Genomic DNA, 26636 nt, shown 5'->3' with positions numbered 1-26636 from the left:
AATCTCAGTGCTGGTCCTGAGAAACTGCCCCACATTGCCCATCCCCATTATTCTGCAGCTAAAGTTTCAGAACTCTGGTCTGGGGGGCGGGAGGTTGCCTCTGCAGACTACTTTCAGGACAGATTGGTCCCCTTAAATGTGAGACAGACAAACAGTGCAGGTGGATCTGGGTTGGGCTTCGCCACCCCTCCCTACCCCTCCCTACCCCTCCCCACCCCTCCCCACCCCCTCCCTACACTCTCTACCCCTCCTTACCCCCTCCTCCCCAGCCCCCGGCCCCCCTCCCCCAATCCCCCACCCCCCCCAACCCCCCCCCACCCCCTCCTCCGGCTTGCCCTGGGGAGGGAGCAGGGCAGCCCCGCCCCGCCCCGCCCCGCCCCGCCCCGCCCCTCCACGCTAGCCCCGCCCCGGCTTTCAGGGATTAGCAAGCCCCGCCCGGGCCGGGCGCGCGCTCCCAGGCAAAGCCCAGCCTACCGCCCCTTATCCCCAGCTCTGCACGGGACCGCCAACCGAACCACCTCAAGAGCTGCGGATTGCAGCCTCGGCGGACCCGAGAGGTAGAGCGCGACATGGCGGCGGCCAAGCCCGAGAACCTCTCCCTGGTGGTACACGGACCCGGAGACCTGCGCTTGGTAAAACTGGAATGGGAGTGGGAAGTCTAGCCCGTTCCTGCTCTATTCACCTCCAAGCGCAGCCGCGGTCTCAGCTCGCCAATTCCAGCGCGGTGCGGGCCCCACATGGCGCGCCCAGGCCTTCCAGATAGGAGCTGGTTACCATGTTGGGGGGAGGGGCATGGTAGGCGGTTAGTTCTAAGTCGCTAAGAGCAGGGTTCTTGTCGCGTGCCTTCCGGAACCAAGCCCCGTGGCCGGCACGTGGCCAGAACCCAGGAAGGTTGCAAAATGATTGAAGCCTTCTCCCTCCTTTGCCAGCTGCAGATTCATAGTCCAGCCTCTTGTCATTGCACTTTGCAGAAGAGATACCAGAGAGGCTGCCTGATTTACGACACGTGCTGAACTTCTTCTCTGGGTAGACAGTGCAGGGCAGAAAGGGGGGCCATAGGGATATTTAAAAGCTGTGGAACTCGTATTTAATCTTTCATGCTTGGGGCTGATAAAACCTCCTTTGCAGGATTATTATGATCAGCGGAGTACCTAGCACTTAATAGACACTCAGAAAGTGCGAGCTCCTTCCACTTTCCTGCCAGCACAGGCCTCCATCTCCAAGACTCTTGGTGTTCGCCATGCCTGTGCCGGATTTCTGGATCTTGATAGTCTTCATGTCTCTAAAGCTCCTTTCCTCCTTACCTCACGAAGTCCACATCTGGTTCATGTTCCAGCCATTTTCCTTCCTGATGCTGCTCCCCTGTCGCTTTAAGAGCATTATTTGTGTGTCTCCTCCACTCGAGATCCTGCCTCTGCTCAGTGAGTGGCTCATGGGGCCAAAGTTCTGGGAGCTGCAGAGTCAGCCCTGTGGTTGTGCCAGGGCTCCCTTGACAGAGCCGTTCACAGGGGGGCCTGGGCAGTGGGTATGTGGGACCAGTGCCGGCCATCTCTGCTGTTTCCCTAGCACTTCCTTCCCCCTCACAGAGAACATGCGCCGGGGTCTGGATTGGAGTGACTCAGAAAAGTATCCAGATTAGCAGTTCTTGACTGTTTGAGAATCTGTGGTCTCTCTCCCCACAGAATGCAAACAGATAGAGTTTGGCAGCAGTTTCAGAGAGTTCATGGACTTCCTTTAAGCCTCTCCTTCATAGACCCTCTAGAGGTCTGTGGATCCCAGACTAAGAACTCCTGCCCAGAGCCAACTCATCATTTCCTCAGCTGAGGAAAGTGCCATCCCCAAGGTGACAGGCTTCATTAGTTAACAGAGCCCAGAAAAGAACCCAGAGGTTCAGACTCCCATTCCAGTGCTCTTTCTACTCCCCTTGGAGCCTCCACCCAAGGTCCTGAATTAAAGTGACACTATTTTTATTGCTGTGAATGCCAGATGGTATTATGAAGAAGGGAAAGTGGTACAGCTCTACACAGCTTACAGAGTGATTTCAAACTCAGTCCTGCATTCTACAAACATTTACTAGATAAGAGGGTGCCTGCCATGTGCCAAGCACTGGGCTGGGGGTCCAGAGAGGAAGAGGAGGACACAGCCCCTACCCCCAAGCTGCTCTAGGGAGTCAGACAGATGCTGTAAACAATAAAACTGTGTGAGGGCTTTGACGGAGCATAGAGAGTAAAGGCCTCACAGGGTACCCTTGGCCCAGGGTAGAGGCCCTAGAAGAGATGGATGCTACTTAGCTGTTTCTTGGACGGAAACTGGGGGTCATTCACGTAAGTGGAAGAGCAAGTGCAAACTAAGTGAAGTACAAAATCGCAGGTCTTGTTTACCGGTCCTGTAAATAGTGTGATGCACTGAGTGCACCGGTGGTGAAGCTGGAGAGGTAGACAGGCCCTGCCTCTCCATCTGCTCAGGGCCTGCCTTAAAGTCATGTACCTAATAATAAGCAGAACTGTAACTACAACCCCAGGATCTGCTTTACCTTAATTCCTAAACTCAGGCTCTCCCACTGCTCAGCCAGACTGTTTATGTGGCTCTGTAGAACAAAGCCTTGAATAAAGAAGAGGGAGGGTGGGGAGGCTCACCTAAAATTGGTCTTATCAGCTGTGCTTAGAATCCACTCCCTGACCGAATTAGGGGCTGGGTTGGGGTGAGTGTATCCTAAAGAGATGAGAATATGATAGGCTGGAGAATGTAGCTTATGGTTGTGGGATTTGTACACTAACTGGGTGAAAGGGTTCATTCAAGGTGGATTCAGGAGGACCCCAGCTCTGTTGGAGGTGATGGGGTTCATTTACTAGACAATGGAGAGTAGATTAAAATGAGATCAGGCTTGAATTTAAGATGTCTCTGGGACAGGACATTTTGAGGCCTCTGAGAAATTACCTTGGTTCTAGGGATCTGGAGACACTTGCAACCCAACACAGACCCTTCTGGCCCTCACCACTCCTTCCTGAGCATGGTCGTCCCCCAGCGCCTCCATAGGGAACCCCCTGGTAGGGTATCTCTGCCCTTGCACCCCCTTCCCTAAAGCAAATAGGCTAAGTGGTTTGGGGTTGAAATGGGGTTAGACCTGGGCCACTTGAAACTTGTCCCCTACCTACCAGGAAGGAAACCTGACCTCCAGCCTTCCTCCTACCTGCCTGTGGAAAAGGCAGGATTCCCTTTTCTTTCTCCAAGCTGTGGCTGCAGGGAAGGAAAAATTAAACTCCTTCACTACTAGGTAGCTAGTGATCACCACAGTCCCAGCAAGGGCGGAGGCAGTGCTCCTTGGCCTGGGGACTTGGGCCCTGCACAGTGGTTTGGGCTTTGGGGCATTTATAAGTTGGGTGGTAAATCAGAGAGGGTGGGAGTGTGTATACACATGTATATAGTGAGAGACTGTTTCTTTATATCATTCCTTATGATGAGGACTTAGGACTCCTATATCCCCTCCTCCCCCCACACACACCATTTTAAATAGAGAACGTGTGGACTTTTAAGGAGCAATGGAAGAGGTGACCAAGCTGATGCATAGAGGCGAACAGCCTATCAGCAAACAGTGTCAGCTGGCTGAGATCTCTTCAAATGGAAACAGTAACGAGGTCACAAGCCAGGTTGGGGCCAGAGTGGAGTTTAGCCCCAGCTCTACTGCTTCTGGCTGTATGACTTGGCAAATTACTTTCTGCTTCAATTTTCTGTCTGTATAATGGGGATGATAGTAGTACTCACCTCTGGGTTGTGTGAGGATTAGATAGTATTGGGGAGTAAGAAATTTTCCTCTACCCTTCTAGGTTCTTCTGGCAGGTCTAAGAATTAAATTGACATGAGACGGGAAAAACAAAATTTTATTAACATGTATACATGGGAGAGGCCCAGAAAAACTGAGAAAGTTGCCAAAATGGCCAAAGCCCTCACCCTAAATACCATCCTCAACTAAAGAGAAAAGAGGATGTTGAGGGCGGGGAGAGTCACTTACGGGAGGTTGCCAGGAAAAGCACAGAAAACAAGGGTAAGGTTGTTATACAGTTTTAAGTCATTGCCTTCTCCACTGATGAGTTTCTACAGATTTGGTCATCCTCCTCTTTTTGGTACTTTGAGAGAGACACCCTTATCAGTGGAGATTTCCCTTACAAATGTGTCACTTGGGTTTTCAGAGCTTTTCCCAAATCTGCTGTTTCTTAAAAAAATTAACCAGCTTAAAATAATTAATATGTCCTAGAGACATATTTTGGGATGGCAAATTCTGCTCCCCTACAGAATTCTCTCTCTGAATTACTAGTTCATGGAGTTGGGATATCAAATAGTCAAATTAGTTTTTCTTTGAAGAAGCTGTTTGATGAGATAGTTTGTGCTTCACAAAGTATCAGAGATGAAGGACCAATTTTATTTTTATTTCCAATTGGCCATGGACCAATATGATTGTACCAACATTTGGATGTTGCAGCAATGTCAGAGTGCTGTAAACATTTCTAAATGCTCCAATCAATTTCTATGCATATTGCATCACCTATCAGGGCCAGTCCATGGAGCATACTGGGTACACGTTATCTCCCTTATTCTTGATAGCCAGCTCTATCAGATTCCAGGCATCTGCACAGGGAGAACAGGAGCAGCGAGGTGGACACCATGCAGGGGATTTAGTCACATTTTTGTTTTATGATTAGGTGCATGAGAAGAGAACAAGTTAAAGGGAAAAGAATCATTTCAGAGTGATGGGTTAACGTTCTTTAATTACAAAGGGCAGAGAAAATAGTGTGTCAGCATCAAGTTTAAACATTAATCATAGTACCATGAAGATATTTCTTAGAGCTTTTGCTCTGTGAGGAAATGTATTATGCCAGATGTCAAAAGAATTGCTTTGAATCTGTAACATTTTAAAAAGTAAGATAATCCTGTATCTGTAATACAGCACATTCAAGGCATCCCCTCCTTGCATATACACATTGCTGTTAAGATTTTGGGTGAGGAGGAGGGGGTTGTAGAAAGAGGGGGGCATGAACATACAGCAGCTGGAATGGTCCTAAATGTCAGGTCTCTCCCTGGTTTTGCTACCGGTAGACAGAGCTGCTTGCTTGTATAGAATCAAATTAAAGGGCCCTGAAAGGCTTCAAGGAAAAGCTGGGTTAAAGTGGGAGATTACTGTGAGTGAGGAAATGCAGGCCACTTAGCCCTTTAATACCTGAGCTAGACTTATCGGTCAGAGGCAGTTGAGGCTGAAAACAGAATCTAAAACTCCTTCAGAAAAAGAGAAAACTAGGTAGTAGCAAATAGCCTAAAGAAATGCCTCCTTTCACTTTCATCTTAATTATGTTTCAACAATAAAACAAAACTCAACCAGATAAACAATAGGCAGTTAAATCCAGCAAATACTGTCATCTCTGCCAACTCCTATGGAAGGGCAGTGCCTTTGTCTGCAAAAGGCCAAGAAGTAGAAAGCTAACATTTTCCCCTAAAAGCAGGAGGAACAGTAAACAATACCACAAATAGGATTTTAACATTTTATGTAATAAGTCCTAGCACTACTAAGAGACCTGGTAAAAGTAACCCTGTTCTGTGGGGAAAACTAGAATTATGGATGGATGTGGGGAAAATTTCTTTTAAAATTGCATGATAGAGAAATTACGGAGGAAAAATACGTACTCATATATACAGTATTGGCGTCCACTTGTTAAGTCTTTTAGTGTGGCTGTTAAAGCTGGCAGTTTTCCCCAAACCAGACTTACAAGAAGAACTTTAATTATTGGAGAAAATATGGTTGGATTTTGTGAAGTGATATTCAGCTCAATAATATTTTAGAAATGTAAATGTTCAGTTACATAGACCTGAACACAATGAGCACTTAATCAGTGATACTAGTAGGCTAGAGCATCTAACCAAGCTCAGAGTCTTCATATTTTCGCTTTAAATTAAGAAGCATCTAATAGGTTCATGTATAGTTATGTTCATACATTTTGAATTAGGAGGAATTTTTTTATAGTTTATTTATCACAGCTGAGAAATAATCCTTTAACCATCCCATATGGATTCAATTGTAGGTGCTGGGGAAGCTCAGGAGAGAAAGGATGGTGAGGATAGGGAAGGCTTTTTGCAGGAAGTCATTGTTTCTCTCCATGTTCATGATTCATGTTCATGAGTCTCTGTCCCTGACCCATGCCTGATCCCCAGTCCCAGGAGTACAACCACCTATTGGACAACCCCACCTGGATGTCCCCCGACACCACAATCCCAACACACCCAAACCTAAAATCTCCCTGAGTTCCCACAGGAATTAGAAAGTCATTCTAGATGTCTCCCTTCCCCTCACTTCCCACCTCCTGTGGGATCTCAGTGAAGAAGGAGGGGAATTGACCAGTGGAGAAATGGCCCCCTTGAGGTGAGGGAGTGAGTGTGCGGTGGTTTGGGAATTGCAGGAGGTTTGCAAGGAGGCAGGTAGCCCGCAAAATGAGGGGTTTAGGATTTTGCGGGGCCACTGGGCACTTTAAACGAATTTGCATTTTAGAAAGATTGTTATCAGCAGAAGGCTGGTTGGAGCCCAGAGAGCCTGGGCTGGAGGCTGGAGACTGGCTCAGTGAACTTTGGGAGAGTGTCTGACCCTTCTACTTTGACCCCGAGTTTGCCAGGACAGGACCAATGCAGCTAGAACAAAGCCTTTTAGGATAAAGTGGCCAAATGGGAAACCTTTGGATTTTCCTCCCACCCTCAAAACACCCTTCAAGCCCTGAAGGGAGGGGGAAAGTTGAGGAGGGAGGGAAGCAAAAGTAAGATTGTCTGCTCTGCTCTCCTTAAGGGTGTAGGGCAGCCAGCCAACAGGTTGACAGGAGACCTGGCAGGCAGAGCAGGTGGCAAAGGTGGGCTGCAAGGACCTAGGGCAAAACTGGCCGCTTTCTCCTAGCCCTGCCTGCTGTCCCTTACTCTAAGGCAGGGAGCACGGCTTTTACACTCAACTGATAGAATCAAGCCTAAAAACGTTGCTGGAATCCTACTTGACTTTCTTCTGAATTCCAGCCTTTTAAGGAGCAGTCAAGTTCTCTTAATATTGACGTGAAAACAAGAGAAATACAGCTTTTCCCCAAAACAATTTTTAAAAACTACCCTTTTCAAAAGGAAAAGGACAAGGTTGTCCAGAGCTGGTTCAACCGTATTGTGAGCTGATTATACAGAAAGGATTTTGATTTTATTTCTTTATAATAAGAGCTAATTTATTTACTGTGAGTCGGGCACTGTTTTTGTTTTGTTTTGGCTGTGCTGCATGGCTTGTGGAATCTTAGTTCCCCGACCAGGTATTGAACCCTGGCCCTTGGCAGTGAGAGCAAGGAATCCTAACCAGTGGACTGGTGGGGAATTCCCAAGGGCACTCTATTTTATGATTATCTTCATTATACAGGGGAGGAAATTGAAGGCGCAAAGAGGTTATGTAACTGCCCCGAGGTCACACAGCTCCTGGAGGGGAGCCTGGGTTTCAGCACAGACAGCAATTCCAGAGTCTGAGTTCTTCACCACTGTACCAGCTATGTTGGCTGGAGGAGGGAAAGGGCATCTTCTAATTTCTCCTCATGTTGAGGCCATTCCTGCAATCCAGGCAAGATGTACTGAGGGTGTGAACTCAGATGTGCACCTGGAAGTTGAGGAAAGGGGGCCAATAGTGTATATCCAGGAAATATATATTTAAGCTAATTTGAGAAAATATATTTAGGAAAGGCAAGATAACATTTAGGATGTGAGAGGCACTTGAGATGATTCTGTGTTCCCACAGAAAGTTCTTCCTGAAGTATTTCCGTGATTTATTTGTAGTGGTGGTGCCGGTGGTGGGGAGACCTGAAGGTCATAGAAAGGAGAATATGTAAGTTAAGTATTTCAGTGAAAAATGCTGTAAAACTTACATAACTCAGTAAAGAACGGTTACTCAACTCCTCTTTATCCCCTTGTCACTATCACTCACAGAAAGATAAGAAATCCTGTTTAGGAAACTATGAATATGCCTGATTACAAAACCTTTGGGAATGAAGAAAGGGGACAGGGGGTTAAAAGTGAAAGTTCGAGATCTCAGAGGAGCTAAGAAATTTTGATACATGAGAAATAGGATAAATGAAAGAATATCACCACGGTAATCTGAGACAGAAAAGGAGATTAAGTAAACAGGATTTAGCCAACATCATACCAAGGAACCATAAATGAAAAGCAAGGTTTTTTTAGTAACCATGCTGTAATAACTTTTGAAGGCATTGTGAGCCCTGCAGCCACGCTTCGGATAATATTTACAGACTTAAAGACTGATCTTAACATGGTCTTGTGCTTAGGTGGCATGTCTCCTGCAGAGAAGGGAGACAGGAGCCAAGCTGAGCTGTAAGGGTGATTAGAATCAACAAGAAAGAGAAAAAAAGAAAGCTGGTTTTCAGGGAGAGGTATTTAAGTTCTCCATAATGTGTGTTCTGCTACTAAGGAAAAACCAGGTCAGTGGCACAGCACCCTCTGGTGTCCAGGAGAGACGCTGCAGCTTTGCCCAGGTGGTAAGGGCAAAGTTGGTCAGCTCTGTTAATTCCAACAGACATTTACAGTAGTAATCTCTAGTGACGCAAGGGCAACTTGGTGTCCCCAGCTGTTGTTGCTTTGAGTTTGGCTCTTACCACCTTTCCACCCCAAATGGGGTGTTTGGGCCTGGCCTGGTTGGAGCCAAGGATATGAAGAGTATGCTGTGGAATTCCCAGTGCCTGGGAAGCTGCCTACTAGTGCCTTTAGGGGGCTGAGGGTGGGGGAGAGTACAGTTCCATGTTAGAAACAAAAGGCCTTACTTACTCTTTAGTTTCAATTTAACCTGCAATTTAAAATTTTACTCTGTGTAACAGAAGCAGAACTTTACACAGCAGTCCCTGATACTGTGTAATGCCAGATGTGGAACCAGCAATTTTGAGAAAGGTTTTGGTGACAGCCAGCTATCCGGAGTTGCCTGTCCTAGATGGATTCCCTCCTTCCCTCCCTCCTTTCCTTCCTTCCTTCTTTCCTCTCTGCCTTCCAAATCTATTAAGAGATGAAAAAGCTGCCTCTTGCCCCCACATCATGCCGCTTTGGATGCAGCTCCATCATTTACTACCTTAGCGTTACTGTCGACAGATTGCTAAATCTCCCCATTCCTCAGCCTCATCATACAAAAAATGGGACAATAATAAAGGTACTACATAGGATTGTCCTGGGGATGAGCTGAGGTGATGCATACACAGCGCTTAGCACAGGACCTGACAAAAGGAAGTTGGTCAGTGTTAGCTAATCAGCATTAGCGTTATCCCTTTGACCTTTGTTTCACTGGAGACAGAGAGTTCAAATAAGCATGAGCTGTTACAACAGAAAGGGCTGGTAATCTCCAGTGAGCAAGAACCTCAGACTTCCTGTGGAAATACTGTCATGGAGAGTGATTATTTAACAAGTACAAGCCCCCCAGGTTTGGAGCAGGGCACTGTATCTGGTGCCAGAGATGGAAGGCATAGTCTTTGGCAACTAGGTACTTATCTTGCTAGCAAAATCGCCCTAGGATTATTATTATTTTTTTATATTGGAGTATAGCCGATTGACATGTTGTGATAGTTTCAGGTGCACAGCAGAGCGACTCAGCCATACCTATACATGTATCTATTCTCCCCCAAACTCTCGTCCCATCCAGCCTGCCACATAACACTGAGCAGAGTTCCCTGTGCTATACAGTAGGTCCTTGTTGGTTATATCCATTTTAGTGTACATGTCGATCTCAAACTCCCTAACTATCCCTTCCCAGCCCTAGGATTATTTATTGCTACCCATAAAAGTATCTGGGGGAGGCCTTCTGAAGGAGGCAAGGTTTGAGCAGTGCTTCCTCCCAGAGCACTGTGCATTGGGCCCAGTTCCAAAATTCTCATCCCCTGATTGACTTTCCTTACATCACCACTGAAGGAGAAAAGGCAGATTCCACCTTGGGGGTGCAGTGGGATGCAGTGAGGCAGGCTTGGGAGTCAGACACACCTGGGTTTAGACCTGGTTTATCCACTCTGGCCACATGACCTTGACCAAGTTATTTAACTTCCTAGCCTCAGGTTTCTCATCTGCAAATGGTGGCCATGTGCCATGATGTATGTAAAGCCCAGTAGTCTGTCTGGCACAGTAAGTACAGTGAACACTTTTTTTACATCCCTTCTCCCTCTTCTTGCTTGGCTGCCTTCAAAGAATTAATAAAATGAACACTTGGATTTGGCCACTCACTGCCCTTCCTCCTTGTCACCAGGAATTTCCTAGCCAGTTGGCAGTGGGAAAAAAGCTTGGTAAATTATCATCATCCTCATCACAAATAGCTGTGAACACCAGATTGCTTTTTAACTCGGTGAGAGTGGGCAAAATACAGGTCCTGTGTGTTCCCAAGGGGCCTCTGAAACACCACATGGGAGGTTTTGGAAGAGAGTAAGTAACAAGTATTGGTCTGTGTGCTGATGTGAATGAGCGGAGCACACACACTTTCTCCAACCTGTCTAGAGACAAAAACCCTCCTATGCAACTGCCAGAAACACCTCATCCTTGCCCTGTATGAGTTTGCCAGACCAAACAAATCTGTATCTCCTTCTTCTTGGTCCACGGCAAATTGCACCAGTGGGTGGGATGAGGTCAGAAGTTAGAGTCAGCGGTATTCAGGGTAGCCCCTCAGGCATCCACCCAGCCGCAGTATGGTCTGAGTCAGTGTTAATTATAAGAAGCAGTATTTGAATTAAACTTTAATTTAAAAAAAGATTGACAATGTTCATAAGGTGAAGTTATTATGCACACTAAATGGTTTTTCTATTTTGTTTCCTTTAGGAGAACTATCCTATCCCTGAACCAGGCCCAAATGGTAGGTCCTTGGAATACTTGCCTTATATTTTATTGTTTCTTATTGTTTACCCTGGAGACACATGTGCATTGCTCATTTAGCCCTCTTTTCCTACTGTTTATTACTTAAAAGCTTCCATTAAAAACTGTGCTTTTGTTAGGCTTTCAACGTAGTCCATTGTCCCCAGCGTGACTGGATAGATTCAATCTGGCTGCTACATGAAATAAAAGAAACAGTGGTAGAACCAAGAGAGCTACCACATCAAACTGCTGACTTGTCCCAAAGAGTTTGTGACATAAAATTCTTCAATTTATGGACCAAAGGCAGAATTGTTCCTGTTTTGAACTAATGACAGAGTTACTCTGTCCTCTTTAAGCTGGAGGGTGGCTTATATTTGTGTGGCTTATATTTGGGTGGCTGAATCATGTCCTAACCCTAATCCAAACTTTGAAAAGGAGTGAGTCTATAGATCTTAATCTTTTAATTACAAAAGGGAACACCCAGGAAGGTCCAGGAAGACCAGGACCTTCTGTCCAGTGGGGATGGGAGGGGCTTCATGCAGCCCTACCCTACCACCCTAATCAACCAGGAGCAGAAAGCGCGTGAGCACACTGGGGCAGGGTTCGTTTCACCTTTGCTCCAGTCCTTCTGGCCGAACCTGCTGAGCTGAGCTGAGCTGACATGCACGTTTCCCGGGGTGGTGTCTGTACCTTTGGAGGTCATGCCACCCTCTTAGCTATGGCAGATCACAACTGATGATGACAGTTTTCTAATTCCTTCCATCTCTGGAGTCCCACAGCAGGAAGTGAGGCTGGTGGCAAGGGGCAAAGTGTCTATAGATAGCTCATCCCACACCCAGCCACTCGGGTCTCTTTCTGTCCTTGATGAGTTGGGGGTGTGCTTCCCCACCTTGCCCCACCTTACCCCAGAACTGTGGCTTCTGTGTGAACATCAGATTGAAGGCAGCTTTCTTGGAGCCTCTAGAGCTTTGCTACTCAAAGGCCAGTTGGGTTACTGATTTATAGCAATAAGAATACAGACAATAGCTGTTTCTATCAGTGTTTACCAAGTAATGTATATTTAAGGCTCAGTGTTTTTACTGAGATATTATGTTCAGAGAAGTGAAAGAGACACTTCATTGTGTTCTGAAAAGTTGGTGTGGATTCCAGAGGTGGCAAAAAAAAAAGGGGGGGGGGCTGTTTTGGATCCAAAGGATCCTTTACTGTTTCTCTCTCTGGAGCAGCATTCTGCTCTCTTTCTTGCCGCCCTTGAATTGGAAGGGGAAATGATGGTAGATTTCAGCTAGAGTTCTAGCAACTCAAATTTAACCTCTTATTATAAATTGGTAACTTCACAAGAGGAAACTGAGATAATTCTCCTAACTCGGATGACTTTTCCCTACCTTTGATCTCAGGATCCACCCTGCCACTTCTTACCCTGTTCACCAAAGCCAAGGATGAAGGAAGTTCTACAGAGCCACAACTGTTGGATCTCCCATGGTTTGTGGCAAGGGCAGTGTGTAAGACATCTGAGTGCAGAGCAGAGCTTTGGGTCTCTTTGTCTTTCTAAGGCAGAACTTTTTCTCAGGGAGATATTTTGTAATGTGGTAAACTCAGTCAGACTAGGCCAGTGATCCTTTGGGATTTAATTCAGCAAAGGGGCTCAGTAACATCATTATTTTAAACTTGGAAAACTGACAACAACAATATTACCAAATCTCACTATATTCAAACCTGTGAAGGAGAAATGCCAGTTGAAATCTTTGGATGGTTTAAATTAAAGGTGCACTTTTGAACAAAATAACAGGCATGAAGAACTCAGCCTGACAGTACACAAAGTATTGGCAAGCCTAGACTGTGCCAACCTCTCTCATGAATAGGTAAAAATCAAGCATAGCATATTAATTGTCTGGAAACAGTTATCTCCTAGAAAACAGTTTTTTTCTCTTAGGTAGTTGACACACTTCTTCCTACTAATGTCTTTCATTTGGTATACTAATCAGAGTTCTCCAGAGAAACAGAACTGAGAGAAAAGTTATTATTTATATTTATTTATATATAGATTTACTTAGATATAGAGAGAGACAGGGTGGGGGAAGCTGCCTAGTCTGAAATTTGTAGAGATAACCAGCAGGCTGAAACTTCAGGTAAGTCTTGAGGAGAATTCCATCTCCTTCAGGAAACCTCAGACTTCTTTTAAGCCCTTCAACTGATCGGAGGAGGCTTATCCACAGTATGGAGGGTAATCTGCTTTACTCAAAATCTACTGGTTTAAATGTTTGTTTTATTGAGGTATAATTGATATATAACGTTATATTAGCTTCAGGTGCACAACATAATGATTTGATATCTGTATATATTGTGAAGTGATCACCACAATGTCTAGTTAACATTTGTCATCACAAATAGTTACAAATTTCTTTTCCTGTGATGAGGACTTTTTTTTTTTTTTTGGCTGCATGGTGCAGCATGTGGGATCTTAGCTCCCCAACCAGGGTTGAACCCATGCCCCCTGCACTGGGAGTGCAGAGTTTTAACCACTGGACCGCCAGGGAAGTCCTGACGAGAACTTTTAAGATCTATTCTCTTAGCAACTTTCAAATACGCAACACAGTATTATTAACTATAGTCACTATGCTGTATATTACCTCCCTATGACTGATTTATAACTGGAAGTTTGTTCCCTTTGACCTCCTTCACCCATTTAACCCACCCTCCGCTCCCTGCCTCTGGCAACCACCGTTTTCTGTATCTATGGAGCTTGGTAGATTTTTGTTTTGTTTTGGTTTGGGTTTTGGTTTTAGATTCCGCATATAAGTGAGATCATAAGGTATTTGTCTTTCTCTGACTTATTCACTTAGCATAATGCTCTCAAGTTCCATCCATGTTGTTGCAAACGGCAAGATTTCCTTTTTTTTAAAAAATTAATTAATTTATTTATTTATTTATTTTTAGCTGCATTGGGTCTTCGTTGCTGTGCGCGGGGTTTCTCTAGTTGCAGCGAGCGGGGGCTACTCTTCGTTGTGGTGCGCGGGCTTCTCATTGCCGTGGCTCCTCTTGTTGAGGAGCACGGGCTCTACGTGCGTGGGCTTCAGTAGTTGTGGCACGTGGGCTCAGTAGTTGTGGCTTGCGGGCTGTAGAGTGCAGGCTCAGTAGTTGTGGCGCATGGGCTTAGTTGCTCCGCAGCATGTGGGATCTTCTCAGACCAGCGCTCGAACCCATGTCCCCTGCATTGGCAGGTGGATTCTTAACCACTGCACCACTGGGGAAGTCCCAAGATTTCCTTTTCTTATGACTAATATTCCATTGTGTATATATGCCACATTTTCTTTGTCCATTCATCCATCAATGGACACTTACATTGTTTCCATATCTTGACTATTGTAAAGCTGCAATGAACATGGATGTGCTTAAATGTTAATCACATCTAAAAAATACCTTCACAGCAACATCTAGCATTTGACCAAACAACTGGGCACCATATCCAAGCCAAGTTGATGCATAGAATTAACCCTCACATGCAATTATTTTGCTCTGTGGAAGCTTTCTTGCCTTACAAGACTTAATCAAGGTTGCTGTTTAGCTTGTTTTTCTCTGTGATCTAAATTTTGCACCTGGCCTTTGAAACCAAGCCCTCTCCTTCATCCAGAGGAAAAACGCCAGGGTGCCTCAGAGGGGCAGAGAGGTCCTTCCCTCCCTCACTTGTTTTTTCCTTCTCCTTTATCTTATCAGAGGTGCTGCTGAAGATGCATTCTGTTGGAATCTGCGGCTCAGATGTCCACTACTGGCAGCATGGTCGAATTGGAGATTTTGTTGTGAAAAAGCCAATGGTGCTGGGGCATGAAGCCTCAGGAACAGTCGTAAAAGTGGGATCATTGGTCAAACACCTAAAACCAGGTCAGCAAAGCTCTTCAGCCAATGGATTTGTTTATTCATTCAACACAAATATTTGTGCATGATTTCTCAGGGTCAGGCCCTCTGTTAAACACTGGGGATACAGCAATGAACAAGACAGTCTCAGTTCCTACACACATGGATCTTATGTTCTGCAGGAGAAGGCAGCTGGGACAGACAGTAAATTAATCAAAATTGTGTTGAGGGCAGCAGAGGAGAATACAGGGTGCGATCAGTGTATACTACCCTCCGGACCCCTGGCTTGTCTGAGGAAGGACAGTTAGTTCAACACCTGAAGGCAAGTAAGAAATAAGCCAAGTAAAGGGGAGGGGAAAAACGTTCCAGCCGCAGGAACCACAGAATGCCTCTACACGCTAAGAACCAGGGCCTTCTGTGCAGCATTGACCTTATTGGATGACTGGGAAACCACCAGTATTTTTCTAGATTTGCTTAATTCAGGGAGGAATTCTCAGCTGTGGCAGATAGTGATGTTCCCCAACTAAATGGATTAAATCCAAGCTGTCTTAGAATAGCCAGCTGTTGGCTTTAACCTTCCTTTCCTGATGAGGCCACTGAATAGCCTGGAGATGACGGATTATTTGGGGGAAGGAGGGAGTTCTCAGGAGGTTCCATCCTGTGTTATAAGGCTCTCTGAGCCTGGCTGCATGGTGAGGGATCCACTAGCTCTGAAGAAGCTAGACATGTGTCTCATTTGGGAATGTTAGGTCAGGCCCTCCATTTATCATCAGTGAAGTCGAGAAAGCCCCTGAAGTTTTGCAGGGTTATCCCAAAGTGGAAGGTTCATAGCTTCCAACAGCCACTGATTGGTTCTTACCTGTGGGACAAGGTCTCTAAATATAAGTCATAATAGGAAGTGGGCTTCTCTAAATTTAAGTTATAACAAGTGCTTAATCAGCATCTACAATGGGTCCAGCCTTGTGCCCAGTGCTTTGGGGGATATAGAAAATTGAGAAGATATGATCCCTGGATGCTTCAGTTTAGTTGAGGAGACCAGATATCAGGATATACATAGATACTTATATACATAAAAACCTATATATATATACACGTGATTATTTTAAGTTGCTGATCTCTTAAGTTTAAATGCATTTCAATAATCCTGCATTTTTACTCCTCCAATCCAATGTTCAATGTTTTCAACATCATATTTTACATATTTTTGTTTTGTGTATCCCTTAACTTCTCATTATGGATATAGATGATTTTACTACTTTTGTCTTTTAACCTTCCTCCTGTCTTTATGAGTGATTGATCTACTATCTTTACTGTATATTTGCCTTTAACAATGACATTTTTCCTTTCATAATTTTCAAATTTCTAGTTGTGGTTTTATTTTCCACTTAATGAAGTCCCTTTAACATTTCTTGTAAAGCCATTTTAGTAGTGCTGAACTCTTTTAGCTTTTGCTTGTTTGGAAGACTCTTGATCTCTGCTTCAAATCTGAATGATAGTCTTGCCAGGTAGAATATTCTTATTCCTGGTTGTAGATTTTTCCCTTTCATTACTTTCAATATATCATGCCACTCCTCTCTGGTCTGCAGAGTTTCTGCTGAAAAGTCAGCTAGCTGATAGTTTCATAGGAGTTCCCTTGTGTGTCACTAGTTCCTTTTCTCTTTAATTTTTGCTTTGGGTTGATCTTGTTTGAGAGTCTGTACTTTCTGGGCCTGCATATCTGTTTCCTTTCCCAGGTTAGGGAAGTTTTCAGCTATCATTTATTCAAATAAGTTCTCTGCCTTTTTCTCTCTCCTTTTTCTAGAACCTTTATAATGTGAATGTTAGTATGCTTGATGTTCCAGAGATCTCTTAAACTATCCTTGTTTTTTTTTTTTAATAAATAAATTTATTTATTTATTTATTTTTGGCTGAGTTGGGTCTTCGTTGATGCACAAGGGCTTTCTCTAGTTGCGGCGAGTGGGGGGCTACTCTTCGTTGCAGTGCGCGGACTTCTCATCGCGGTGGCTTCTCTTGTTGCAGAGCATGGACTCTAGGCACGTGGGCTCGGTAGTTGTGGCCCGTGCGCTCTAGAGCACAGGCTCAGTAGCTGTGGCGCACGGGCTTAGTTGCTCCACGGCACGTGGGATCTTCCCGGCCCAGGGCTCAAACCCGTGTCCCCTGCATTGGCAGGCAGATTCTTAACCACTGTGCCACCTGGAGAGTCCCAGACTATCCTTGTTTTAAAGAATTTTTTTTTCTTCTACTACTCTGTCTTCCAGCTCACTGATCCATTCTTCTGTATCATCTAATCTGTTGATTATGTCTAGTGTTTTTTTGTTTTGTTTTGTTTTGTTTTTGGTGGAAAGGAAAGCTTGCTTTATTTTGGATGCCAGCAACAGGGGCGGGAGGGAGGGGCAGACGCCTGTCCAAAGGCCGACTCCTCCCTCTGACGATCAGTTGGCTACAGCTTTTATAGACAGAGGGAGGGGGCTACATGCAAAAGCAGCACAGTCAGCTCTGACAGTCATCCTGAAACTAATCATGAGGTGGTCTGATCAGGGTCATCTTGATTTAAGTACATTTAGTCTTCAGTTCCAGGGTTGGTTTGTTCCCATTTCCTTGAAGCCAGTTCTTGGAGTTGTGGCAGCTTATGTCATGGCTTCAGTCTGGTCATCATGTAGTTAATTTTTTCCACCTGGAAGGGGGTTTCAGGATCTATAAGACAGCTCACAGGATGTGGCTCAGAATATTATCTGTAGCCCTTGAGAAGGAACTAAAGGTCCTTGAGTATGCTTAATGACTAAATTATTATTATTTGTTCTCCTTTGACTGTTTTCCTTTGTTTCTGTATTTTCTCACTTCTCTGATTAAACTTATTCTTTGGCTAAAGTTTTTCCACAGACAAAAGGCAGGCTGAGGACATGGGGGGAAGGACCATAGTAGGGTCCTGCTCTGTTTCAACATTGTCAGATCATATTAAAAAATGCTGTCTATAAGGAACCCATTTTAAAATATAAATATTTAAATAGATTACAAATAAAAATATACAAAATGTTAGCATGCACACACTACTCTAGAGAAAGCCAGAGTGACTATATTAATATCATAAAACATACAATTCAGAACAAAGAATATTACAAGGGATAAAGAGAAGTGTTACAAAAATTCACCAGAAAGACATGATAATTCTATATTGATGTACCTAACAGTAAAACTTCAAAATATACCAAGGAAAGACTTACAGAATGAAAGGAGAAATAGACACGTCTAAATTTATAGTTGGATACTTCAGTATTCCTCTCTAAAAAACTGATAAAACAGGAAGATGGAAAAATCAGAAAGGATACGGAACACCTGAATAACACTAAAGTCAACTTGACCTAATTGCCATTTTTAGAACATACCACCTAAAAGCAGCAGAATACACATTTTTTTTCAAGTACACATAGAACATTCACCATGATAGAACACGTTTTGGGAAATAAAACCTCAACAAATTTAGAAGAATTTAAGTCATACAAAATACATTTTCTGATCATAATGGAATTAAACTAGAAATCAATAACAGAAGGATATCTGGAAAACTCCCAAATATGTGGAAATTAAATGACACTCATCTAGGTAAACCACATGTCTAAGAAGAAGTCACTAAGGAAACTAAAAGAAATTTTTTTGAAATTAAAGGTAATAAAAAAACAATGGGGCTTCCCTGGTGGCGCAGTGGTTGAGAATCTGCCTGCCAATGCAGGGGACACGGGTTCGAGCCCTGGTCTGGGAAGATCCCACATGCCACGGAGCAACTAGGCCCGTGAGCCACAACTACTGAGCCTGCGCGTCTGGAGCCTGTGCTCCGCAACAAGAGACACTGCAATAGTGAGAGGCCCGCACACCGCGATGAAGAGTGGCCCCCGCTTGCCGCAACTGGAGAGAGCCCTCGCACAGAAACGAAGACCCAACACAGCCAAAAATAAATAAATAAATTTAAAAAAAAAACAAACCAAAAAAACAATGACAGTTGTGGGATGTGACTAAAGTAGTGTCTGGGGGAAGTTTATAGCATTCGATTCTTATATGATAAATAAGAAAAGTCCCAACTCAATGATGTATACTTCCACCTCATATCCTACATGAAAATAAAAGTCAGATGGAGTAGTAAATAACTTTATTCAGAAAGGCAAATCTTCTAAAACTATTATAAGGAAATTTGGGAGGGAGTTCAAGGGACGATTGTAGGGGTACAGCACAGTTTTTGATTTTCCATATTACCCTGCTAGTGTTTGAGAGTCTCCTGCAGAGGCAGGGGGTGGCTATGGCTCACCACGGGGACACGGACACTGGCAGCAGAAGTTCTGGAAAGTACTCCTTGATGTGAGCCCTCCCAGAGTCTGCCATTAGCCCCACCAGAGTCTCTAGTGTATTTTTTTTTTTTAAGTTTTTTTTTGGCTCTATCCTTTTTTTTTTTTTAATTTATTTATTTATAAATTCCTGCACCACCAGGGAAGCCCCTCTAGTGTATTTTTTTTTAATTTCAGTTATTGTATTCTTCAGCTCTGTTTGGTTCTTCTTTATATTTTCTAACTCTTTGTTAAACTTCTCACTGTGTTCATCCATTCATCTCCCAAGTTCATTGAGCAACTTTATGATCATTACCTTGAACTAACTCTTTATTGGGTAGACACTTATCTCCACTTCACTTAGTTCTTCTGAGGTTTTATCTTGTTCCTTTGTTTAGAACATACTCTTCTACCGCCTCATTTTGCCTAATTCTGTTTTTATTCCTATACATCAGTTAGATCAGTTTCATTTCCCAATCTTAGAGAATTAGACTGATGAAAGAGATGTACTATGGGGCCAGCAGCACACTCCCTCTGGTCACCAGAGGGGTGTCACCTATGTGGGCTGCATGGGGCCTTCTGTTGTGGCATGCTGACTACTGTGGGTTGGTGGGTCTGGTCCCTGGCCTAGTTGGCGGCCATGCCCTGCTTTGTGTCGAGGCTGCCGGCCACTGGTAGCTGAGGCTGAGTCCTGGCATGGCTGGCTGTGCAGCCTGTGGGGTCCTGGGACTGGTTCTGACTGACTGGTGGGCACGTAAGCCCTTTGCACTAATAAGCAAGAGGGAGAACTCCAAAATGGCACTTGTTAGCACCAGTGTTCTTGTGGTAGAACAGGCTGCCGCAAACTGCTGCCGCCACCATCTATGCTCCCAGAAGGAGTCCCAGTTACCTCCTGCCTCTCTGGGAAGCTCTCCAAGATTAGCAAGTGGTTCTGACCCAGCTGCCTTTCAAATTACTGCCTCTGTGCTGGGTCTCAGTGTGTGAGATTTTGTGAGTACCCTTTAATAGTGAAGTCTCTGTTTCCTACAGCCCCCTCTGGCTCTCTTGTACAAAAGTCTTGTTGGCCTTCAAAGCAGATGTTTTGGGGATTCATCTTCCCAGTGTAGGACCCCTGGGCTGGGGAGCCCGATGTGGGGCTCTGACCTTCGATTCTCTTGGAGGAGAACCTCTGCATTTGTAATTATTCTCCTGTTTGTGGGTTGCCTACCCAGAGGTGTGGGTCTTGACTATACTGTATCTCTGCCACTCCTACCCATCTGTTGTAGTTCCTTCTTCATATCTTTAGTTGTAGAAAATCTGTTCTGCTAGTTCTCATTGATAGTTGCTCTGTAAATGTAATTTTGGTGTGCCTATGGGAGAAGGTGAGCTCAGGTTCTTCTTACTCTACCATCTTGGTCACATCCTCCTGCCTTTTTATCTTATTGTTTGAATTTCCTCTGTGATAGTACCAGCTCAGATAATTATAATAATGATAAATTCAATAAAAATTGTTATTAATGCTACTATATGTTACTACTACTACAATCACCATCACTACTGGTACTTTTAATGTGTACTTACTACATACCAGGACTACACTATCCGGTAAGTCGTTTTAACACAAAAGACTTACAAAAATAGCTTAACATGTCTCTGCTTGGTGAAGGGCAGACCTCTCACAGGTTCTTCTCAGGCTCCTAACACAGTCCTCAGGCACAGGTGGGCCCTAACTCTGTTAGTACACCCTCTGGGGGCGGGGGTGGGGATTGGCTGGGAAGGGACTTGAAGGAATGAAATTTCTGAGGTAGTGTTAATGTTCTTTGTCTTGATGGGAGTTTACATTACACAGGTGAATGCCTTTATCAGCTTCATCTAATGATCTACTTAATATTTGTGCATTTTGTCAGCATCTAAATTTTACCTTAATAAGGAACCATAAACAAGTATTGAACTCTAGTTAGTGATATGCAAGCTGAAGTATAATGATAGGAAGCTGAGTGATATGTACCCATGTGTGCAACCTACTTTGAAATGCATTAGAAAAGAAGATGAATTGACGGATGGAAGAGAGATGGATAGATGGGATGGATATGTGACAAAGTGAATGTAGCTAAATTTTTTTTTTTTTTTTACGTACCAAGGATCTTTATTCTCAGGGCTGATATTGAATCTGTGGCTGCAGGTAATATGTCACTATTTTGAGAATAAAAGTTCCCGTTATCTTCATTCTTTGCAAGTCTTCAACCACAAAATTGCACATTATTCTCATAACAAGATAAGTGAATCAGGCTGGAAGGGGATTAAGGAGGTACACTGATGATAAAAGCAAAGGGGAGCAAACACTTGTACAAGCATATTGTCCCAGCTACCTTGAAGGTTAAGTTTCAGATTAATTTGTAGCTAAATGTTAATTGAAGAAACCAAGTTGAGAACATCTGGGTGTTCACCATACAGTTCTTTCAACTTTGCTGCACGTTTGAAAATTTTCGTACTAAGAAGATGGAAGAGCCATTCTAAAGCTGGGTTTCCAAGTGGGCGTAGGGAGACACAGAATAGAAGTACAATAGAGCTGGCCATTCACAAGCCTGAATGTTACTCTGCCGTACCAGAGTCCGAGGCCTCTGTGGGTCATTTGCCTTAGTGGTTCTGCTAACCAGGAATCAGTTATTGTCTAGGAGACTGAACATAAAACATGCCATCATTATGACTCCCTTCAGCATATTATCAAAACAGGTGAAGAAAAACATGCCTGCAAATCCCACACACTAGCCACCTCTTTCGCAGCAATTTGAAATGGGAACTAAACCTGGCTTGATGGGACTGGTTGTGTGTTTCCCAAGCTGGGAGGTGGCTGTGGAGCTGGAGGGGCAAGTTGGCTTGTTCCATGAGCCAATAAAAGAGCAAACAGGCCAAACCAGCCTGTGGAGAGTTGGACTGGTCATTTTCTTCCAGAGTGTATGTGCTGCATTTGGTATTTCCTTTGGAAGCACTAATGGGCTGGGCTTGCCTGGAGTACCCTGGGTCCCCAGCGGGGAGGGAGGCTCATTCAGCCAGATTCCCCTGCTGGCATCTGTCCATGAGCACGTGTCTCTTCACAGCATCTCTGCCCCTGCCTGTGTTTTTTTTTTTTTTTCCCCCAGGTGATCGTGTTGCCATCGAGCCTGGTGCTCCCCGAGAAGCTGATGAATTCTGCAAGATTGGCCGATACAATCTGTCACCAACCATCTTCTTCTGTGCCACGCCCCCTGATGACGGGAACCTCTGCCGGTTCTACAAGCACAATGCTAACTTCTGCTACAAGTTAGTGCCCATGGCCCAGCTGTGCCACCTGGGACCTCTTCTCCAATGTTTGTTTGGTGCTCTTTCTTCTAGTTTCCTATAGTGGTTTCTTCTTTCTTTTTAGCTCATAATTCTAGACATGAGGCATCCCTTGGCAGGCCTGCCCTTCTTGGAGGCACTGAGGGAGGGTAGCCTGACTAGGGCTAAGACCGACTCACAGTGCTTGGTTTCAGTCTTTCAGTCTAACTTTCCCTCACCTAGAGCAATAATAGAAAATCATTGCTGAAATCACTCACTCCTCTCCAGCCATCTTGGAGATAATTTACTGTGGTTGTCCTCCATTACTGGTTTCCACTGCAGCCACGAGCAAGAGATCTTGTAACAGTAGAGACCTTGGCAACAACTAGGGTTTACTGTGGCGTGGAGCCAGGACGTGAGCTTTGGGACCCTGGATCCACTCCCTCCTAGTGAGTGACTTTGAGGAAATGACTTAACCTTCTTCTGCTTCAGTCTCTTTTAATCACTTGGAGATTAAATAAGGCAATGCACATAAAGTCACAATTATTGTTTGTTCTTTTATTTATTTTTGGTTGCGTTGGGTCTTCGTTGCTGTGCGTGGGCTTTCTCTAGTTGCGGCGAGCGGGAGCCACTCTTCGTTGCAGTGCATGGGCGTCTCATTGCAGTGGCTTCTCTTGTTGCGGAGCACTGGCTCTAGGTATGTGGGCTTCAGTAGTTGTGGCACACAGGCTCAGTAGTTGTGGCTCATGGGCTTAGTTGTTCTGTGGCATGTGGGATCTTCCCAGACCAGGGCTCGAACCCATGTCCCCTGCATTGGCAGATGGATTCCTAACCACTGTGCCACCAGGGATGTCCCCACAATTATTGTTATTACGTGCCTGGCCTTGTGCTAATAAGTGCTTTGCGTGCCTTATTTAACTTTCATAACTGTAATGGCGAGGTGGGCACCAGTATTGCAGTGTTGTGTGAGAGTCAGCAGAGGCAGGAGAAGGCTAACTGGCTAATTGGCTTGAACACAGAACAGAGCCAGGAGTCAAGCTGGGGTGGCTGTGATTCTCAAGCTCCTGCCCTGTGCTCATTACCCTACCTCAACTCTCAAAGTGATTTGGGGAAGTTGTGTCTGGCAGAAGCAGAGTGCTATAACTTCTGCAAGGGCCCCAGCCCATGGAGCTCTGGGATGCTGCTTTCCTTCTCAACTGACCAGGCACATTTTCCTCCTACCCCAGCCTGGCCCCGGCAGTGACTCTTTTGGCCAGGATGGGGCTTGTCTTTTGAAGTCCAGGTGCCAGTCACAGGGGCAGTCTGACAGATCTGAGTTTTCTAGTGCCTACTGGAAGCCTTGAGAGGAGTCACAGGCCAGGGACCTCGTGATGAGTTTAAGTCAGCACTCTAGGAGAGAGCAGGTTACCTGCGCAGAGTCCACCTTTGAGCAAGTGGTTCCTGAATCTGCCCACTTCTTCTGGGTCCTTTCCAAGTCAAAGTGCCAAACAAGTGTTTCGTGGAAGGCAGAAGAGCATGGTGGTAAAGCTTGAGACTAACCACTGGTCTCTCCCATTTGCCAACTGTGTGACCTTGAGCAAGGCACTTAAACTTTGTAACCTCAATCTCCTGTGCAATGGAAATAATAGCATCGCCATGATGAAATGCATAGAATTAGTGATGGGATTCAGTGGGAAAAGCATATCAAGTACTCAACACGAGGCCTGGCACATAAGAGGAGCTCAGTAAACAGTGCCATGATGTGTCGTAGCTATGACCTTGTATCTGGGGGATGTTACAGGGATAGGCCTGAAAAGGAGCCTTGCACTGGGAATCGGGGTGGGGGGGGGGCGGGGGCGCAAGTGGTCTGCAGGGAATGGTGCGGGAGGAAGTGTTCTGGTTGGCAATGTCAAGGGGAGGGCTGTGGAAGGCCTCTAGGGGACATGCGACCCCTACCTTTCCTCTTCTCTTGGGGTACTTTGTATCTATGTCCCCAGCCCAGCCCTGGATCTACACCCTTCTCTCTGGTTTCTCTTTGTGCGGATTTGTACACTGCCACACCTTCTTTATTTTCCGACCCACCTTATTTTCTTTCTGTCTTCCTGCTTCCCCCTTGGCTTCTCGATCATTCTTTAACCCTTTTTCCTATTTCCTGAATCCCATTGTGAAAACCACCAAGTTGCTTTGTCATTTTCTGGTGTTTATAAAATCATGAACAGTTAGGGCCGGGAAGAAACTCATCCCCTTTCCCTCAACCTCCACTGAACAAGGTTGGGGAAGGAGGACCCAGGAACTCTCCCCAGGTCAGTGGCAAAAGGGCTGGACCCCAGGACTCTGGCTACGGCTGCATGTGTGATAAAGCAGCATCTGCCTAATCAGTGGAATAATCTCCCACGTAACAATCCTCTCTCATCACCATCCCCAATCCCATTTCTCCTTGGTATTCTTATTCCAAAGGGAAGTCAGAGCAGAAGATGAGAGGAGTACACAGTTCCTGACCACAGGCCACCCTCAGTTTAGCCCCAGAACCAGCTTTGGGGGAGGCCCAAATGTGAAGAGGCAGGACTGTCGGAGAGAGTGTGTGTGACTGGGGGTCCTGGAGAGAGTTTGGGAATCTTCATTATTTCACTTCAAACTTTTCCCCCTTATTTGGAATTGATGGGATAGGTTTGGTGGGTAGAAGGGATGATGAAAACAGTCAGAGCAAGAGAGTGGATTGGCGTGTGGGAAATGATGTGAGAGAAGCAGAGGGGAGGGGAGAAAAAAGGGGTGGTGGGCACCAGTCAGGCCGAATGCAGGCCTTGTTATTTATTCTGTGGGGGATCAGGGACAGAAGGATCATGGGGATGGGCACATGGTTTGGCTGCCGCTTTTTTCTCTTTTTGGAACTTGAGGGTTTTCACATTCTTGCGTGTGGAGGTTGTGGGTGCGCTGAATAAATACTGGGCAGTGAGGAGCTAGCAGAAGTTAGATATTAACTACGGAGCTGCTTGTACCGAGAGGCAGCCGATGCGGGACAGGCAGAGGGTATGGAATCAGGAGATCTGGGTTTAAGTCTTGCTCTTCTGCTCACTAGCCTTGTAACCTTGGGCAAGTCTCTTAATGTCTACAGCTTCGGTTCTGCTTCTGTAGAATAAAGGTAAAAACAAAGCCTGCCCGGGAATTCCCTGGCGGTCCAGTGGTTAGGACTCTGGGCTTTCACTGCCAAGGGCCAGGGTTCAACCCCTGGTCTGGGAACTATGATTCTGCAAGCCTTGTGGCCAAAAAAGAAAAACCAACAACAACAAAGCCTGCCCTTCCTGCCTGACAAGGTCACGGTGAGGATTAAATGAGATATGGAGGAGAAAGCTCTCTAAATCTGTAAAGCATTATGCAAATATTTGCTGTCTTCATCAGTGGGATTGTTAAGGGGGTCAAGGTGCCAGTGGACAGGGAAGTGAAAACCAAGAACCCAGTGGCAAAGGTGACACAGCATTTAATCTGCTTAACCAATCCAGGGACAGCCAGGCAGCTGCTGCTATCAGATGTGGTTCTTCTGGAGCGTGTAATATGGGAGACAGTGTACAGAGTGAAGTCAGCTTCTAATCACTGTTTTGCAAAGCTGCTGATAGTCTGGATTGTTTGCTAAAACGAAACCAGAAAGGTTATAAGTTTGAGAAGCAGATGAAATGCTGGAATGGTGTTAAGTTAAACCCTTGTGAAATGAACTTTTCAGTTATGAATGACAGCCACACCACGCTTTATCTTGGATAGCATTTTCAGAGGGGAGCAGTATGATATGGGCTCTGGAATCAGACATATCTGGCTTCCAGTTCAAACCCTTTAAGCCTCTCAATACTCACTGGTTTTGAATTTTTGGAGCAAGTCATTTAATCCTCCAAGGCTTGGTTTCCTCGTCTGTAAAATGGGAATAATAATATCTACCACAGAACTATTCTGAGGATTTACATGAGTGAGTGTATGTAAATTACTTAACACCTTGCCCAGCACATAAATTAAAGCTCAATAAATATTAGCTATTGTTATTGTTGTTAACCCAGAGGGACTAACTAAGTGTGTTGAATGACTCCTCAGACTTCCTGACAATGTCACCTTTGAGGAAGGGGCCCTGATCGAGCCACTGTCTGTGGGGATCCATGCCTGCCGGCGAGCTGGAGTCACCCTGGGGCACAGGGTCTTTGTGTGCGGAGCTGGTAAGAAACAGATGACACCCTGGTTATGAGTTCATTAAAGGGGAATGTGGGGATCCCTCTGCCCATTTCATTCCCCCTCCAAGGGCTGAAATTGGTCCTAGAATCTTTCCGGGTTAGGGAGGATCACAGTGTCCCATTCCTTCAATGACAC

At 45.1% G+C, this 26636-nt stretch overlaps 1 protein-coding gene across 1 annotated transcript in view; it reads left to right on the top strand.

Annotated features, from left to right (window-relative positions):
• The first annotated feature begins 432 nt into the window (after positions 1 to 432).
• Positions 433 to 26636, top strand: part of SORD (sorbitol dehydrogenase) — a 35022-nt gene continuing 8818 nt past the window's right edge. The window contains exons 1-5 of the mRNA XM_059915560.1: positions 433 to 632; positions 10843 to 10876; positions 14587 to 14751; positions 22157 to 22316; positions 26367 to 26485. Of these exons, the coding sequence (XP_059771543.1) occupies positions 570 to 632; positions 10843 to 10876; positions 14587 to 14751; positions 22157 to 22316; positions 26367 to 26485 (541 nt within the window). The 5' untranslated portion in view covers positions 433 to 569. The remainder of the gene's footprint in view (positions 633 to 10842; positions 10877 to 14586; positions 14752 to 22156; positions 22317 to 26366; positions 26486 to 26636) is intronic.

The sequence above is a fragment of the Balaenoptera ricei genome, chromosome 2 (assembly GCF_028023285.1).
Source record: "Balaenoptera ricei isolate mBalRic1 chromosome 2, mBalRic1.hap2, whole genome shotgun sequence".
NCBI lineage: Eukaryota > Metazoa > Chordata > Mammalia > Artiodactyla > Balaenopteridae > Balaenoptera > Balaenoptera ricei.
This window is presented reverse-complemented; position numbering and strand designations above follow the sequence as displayed.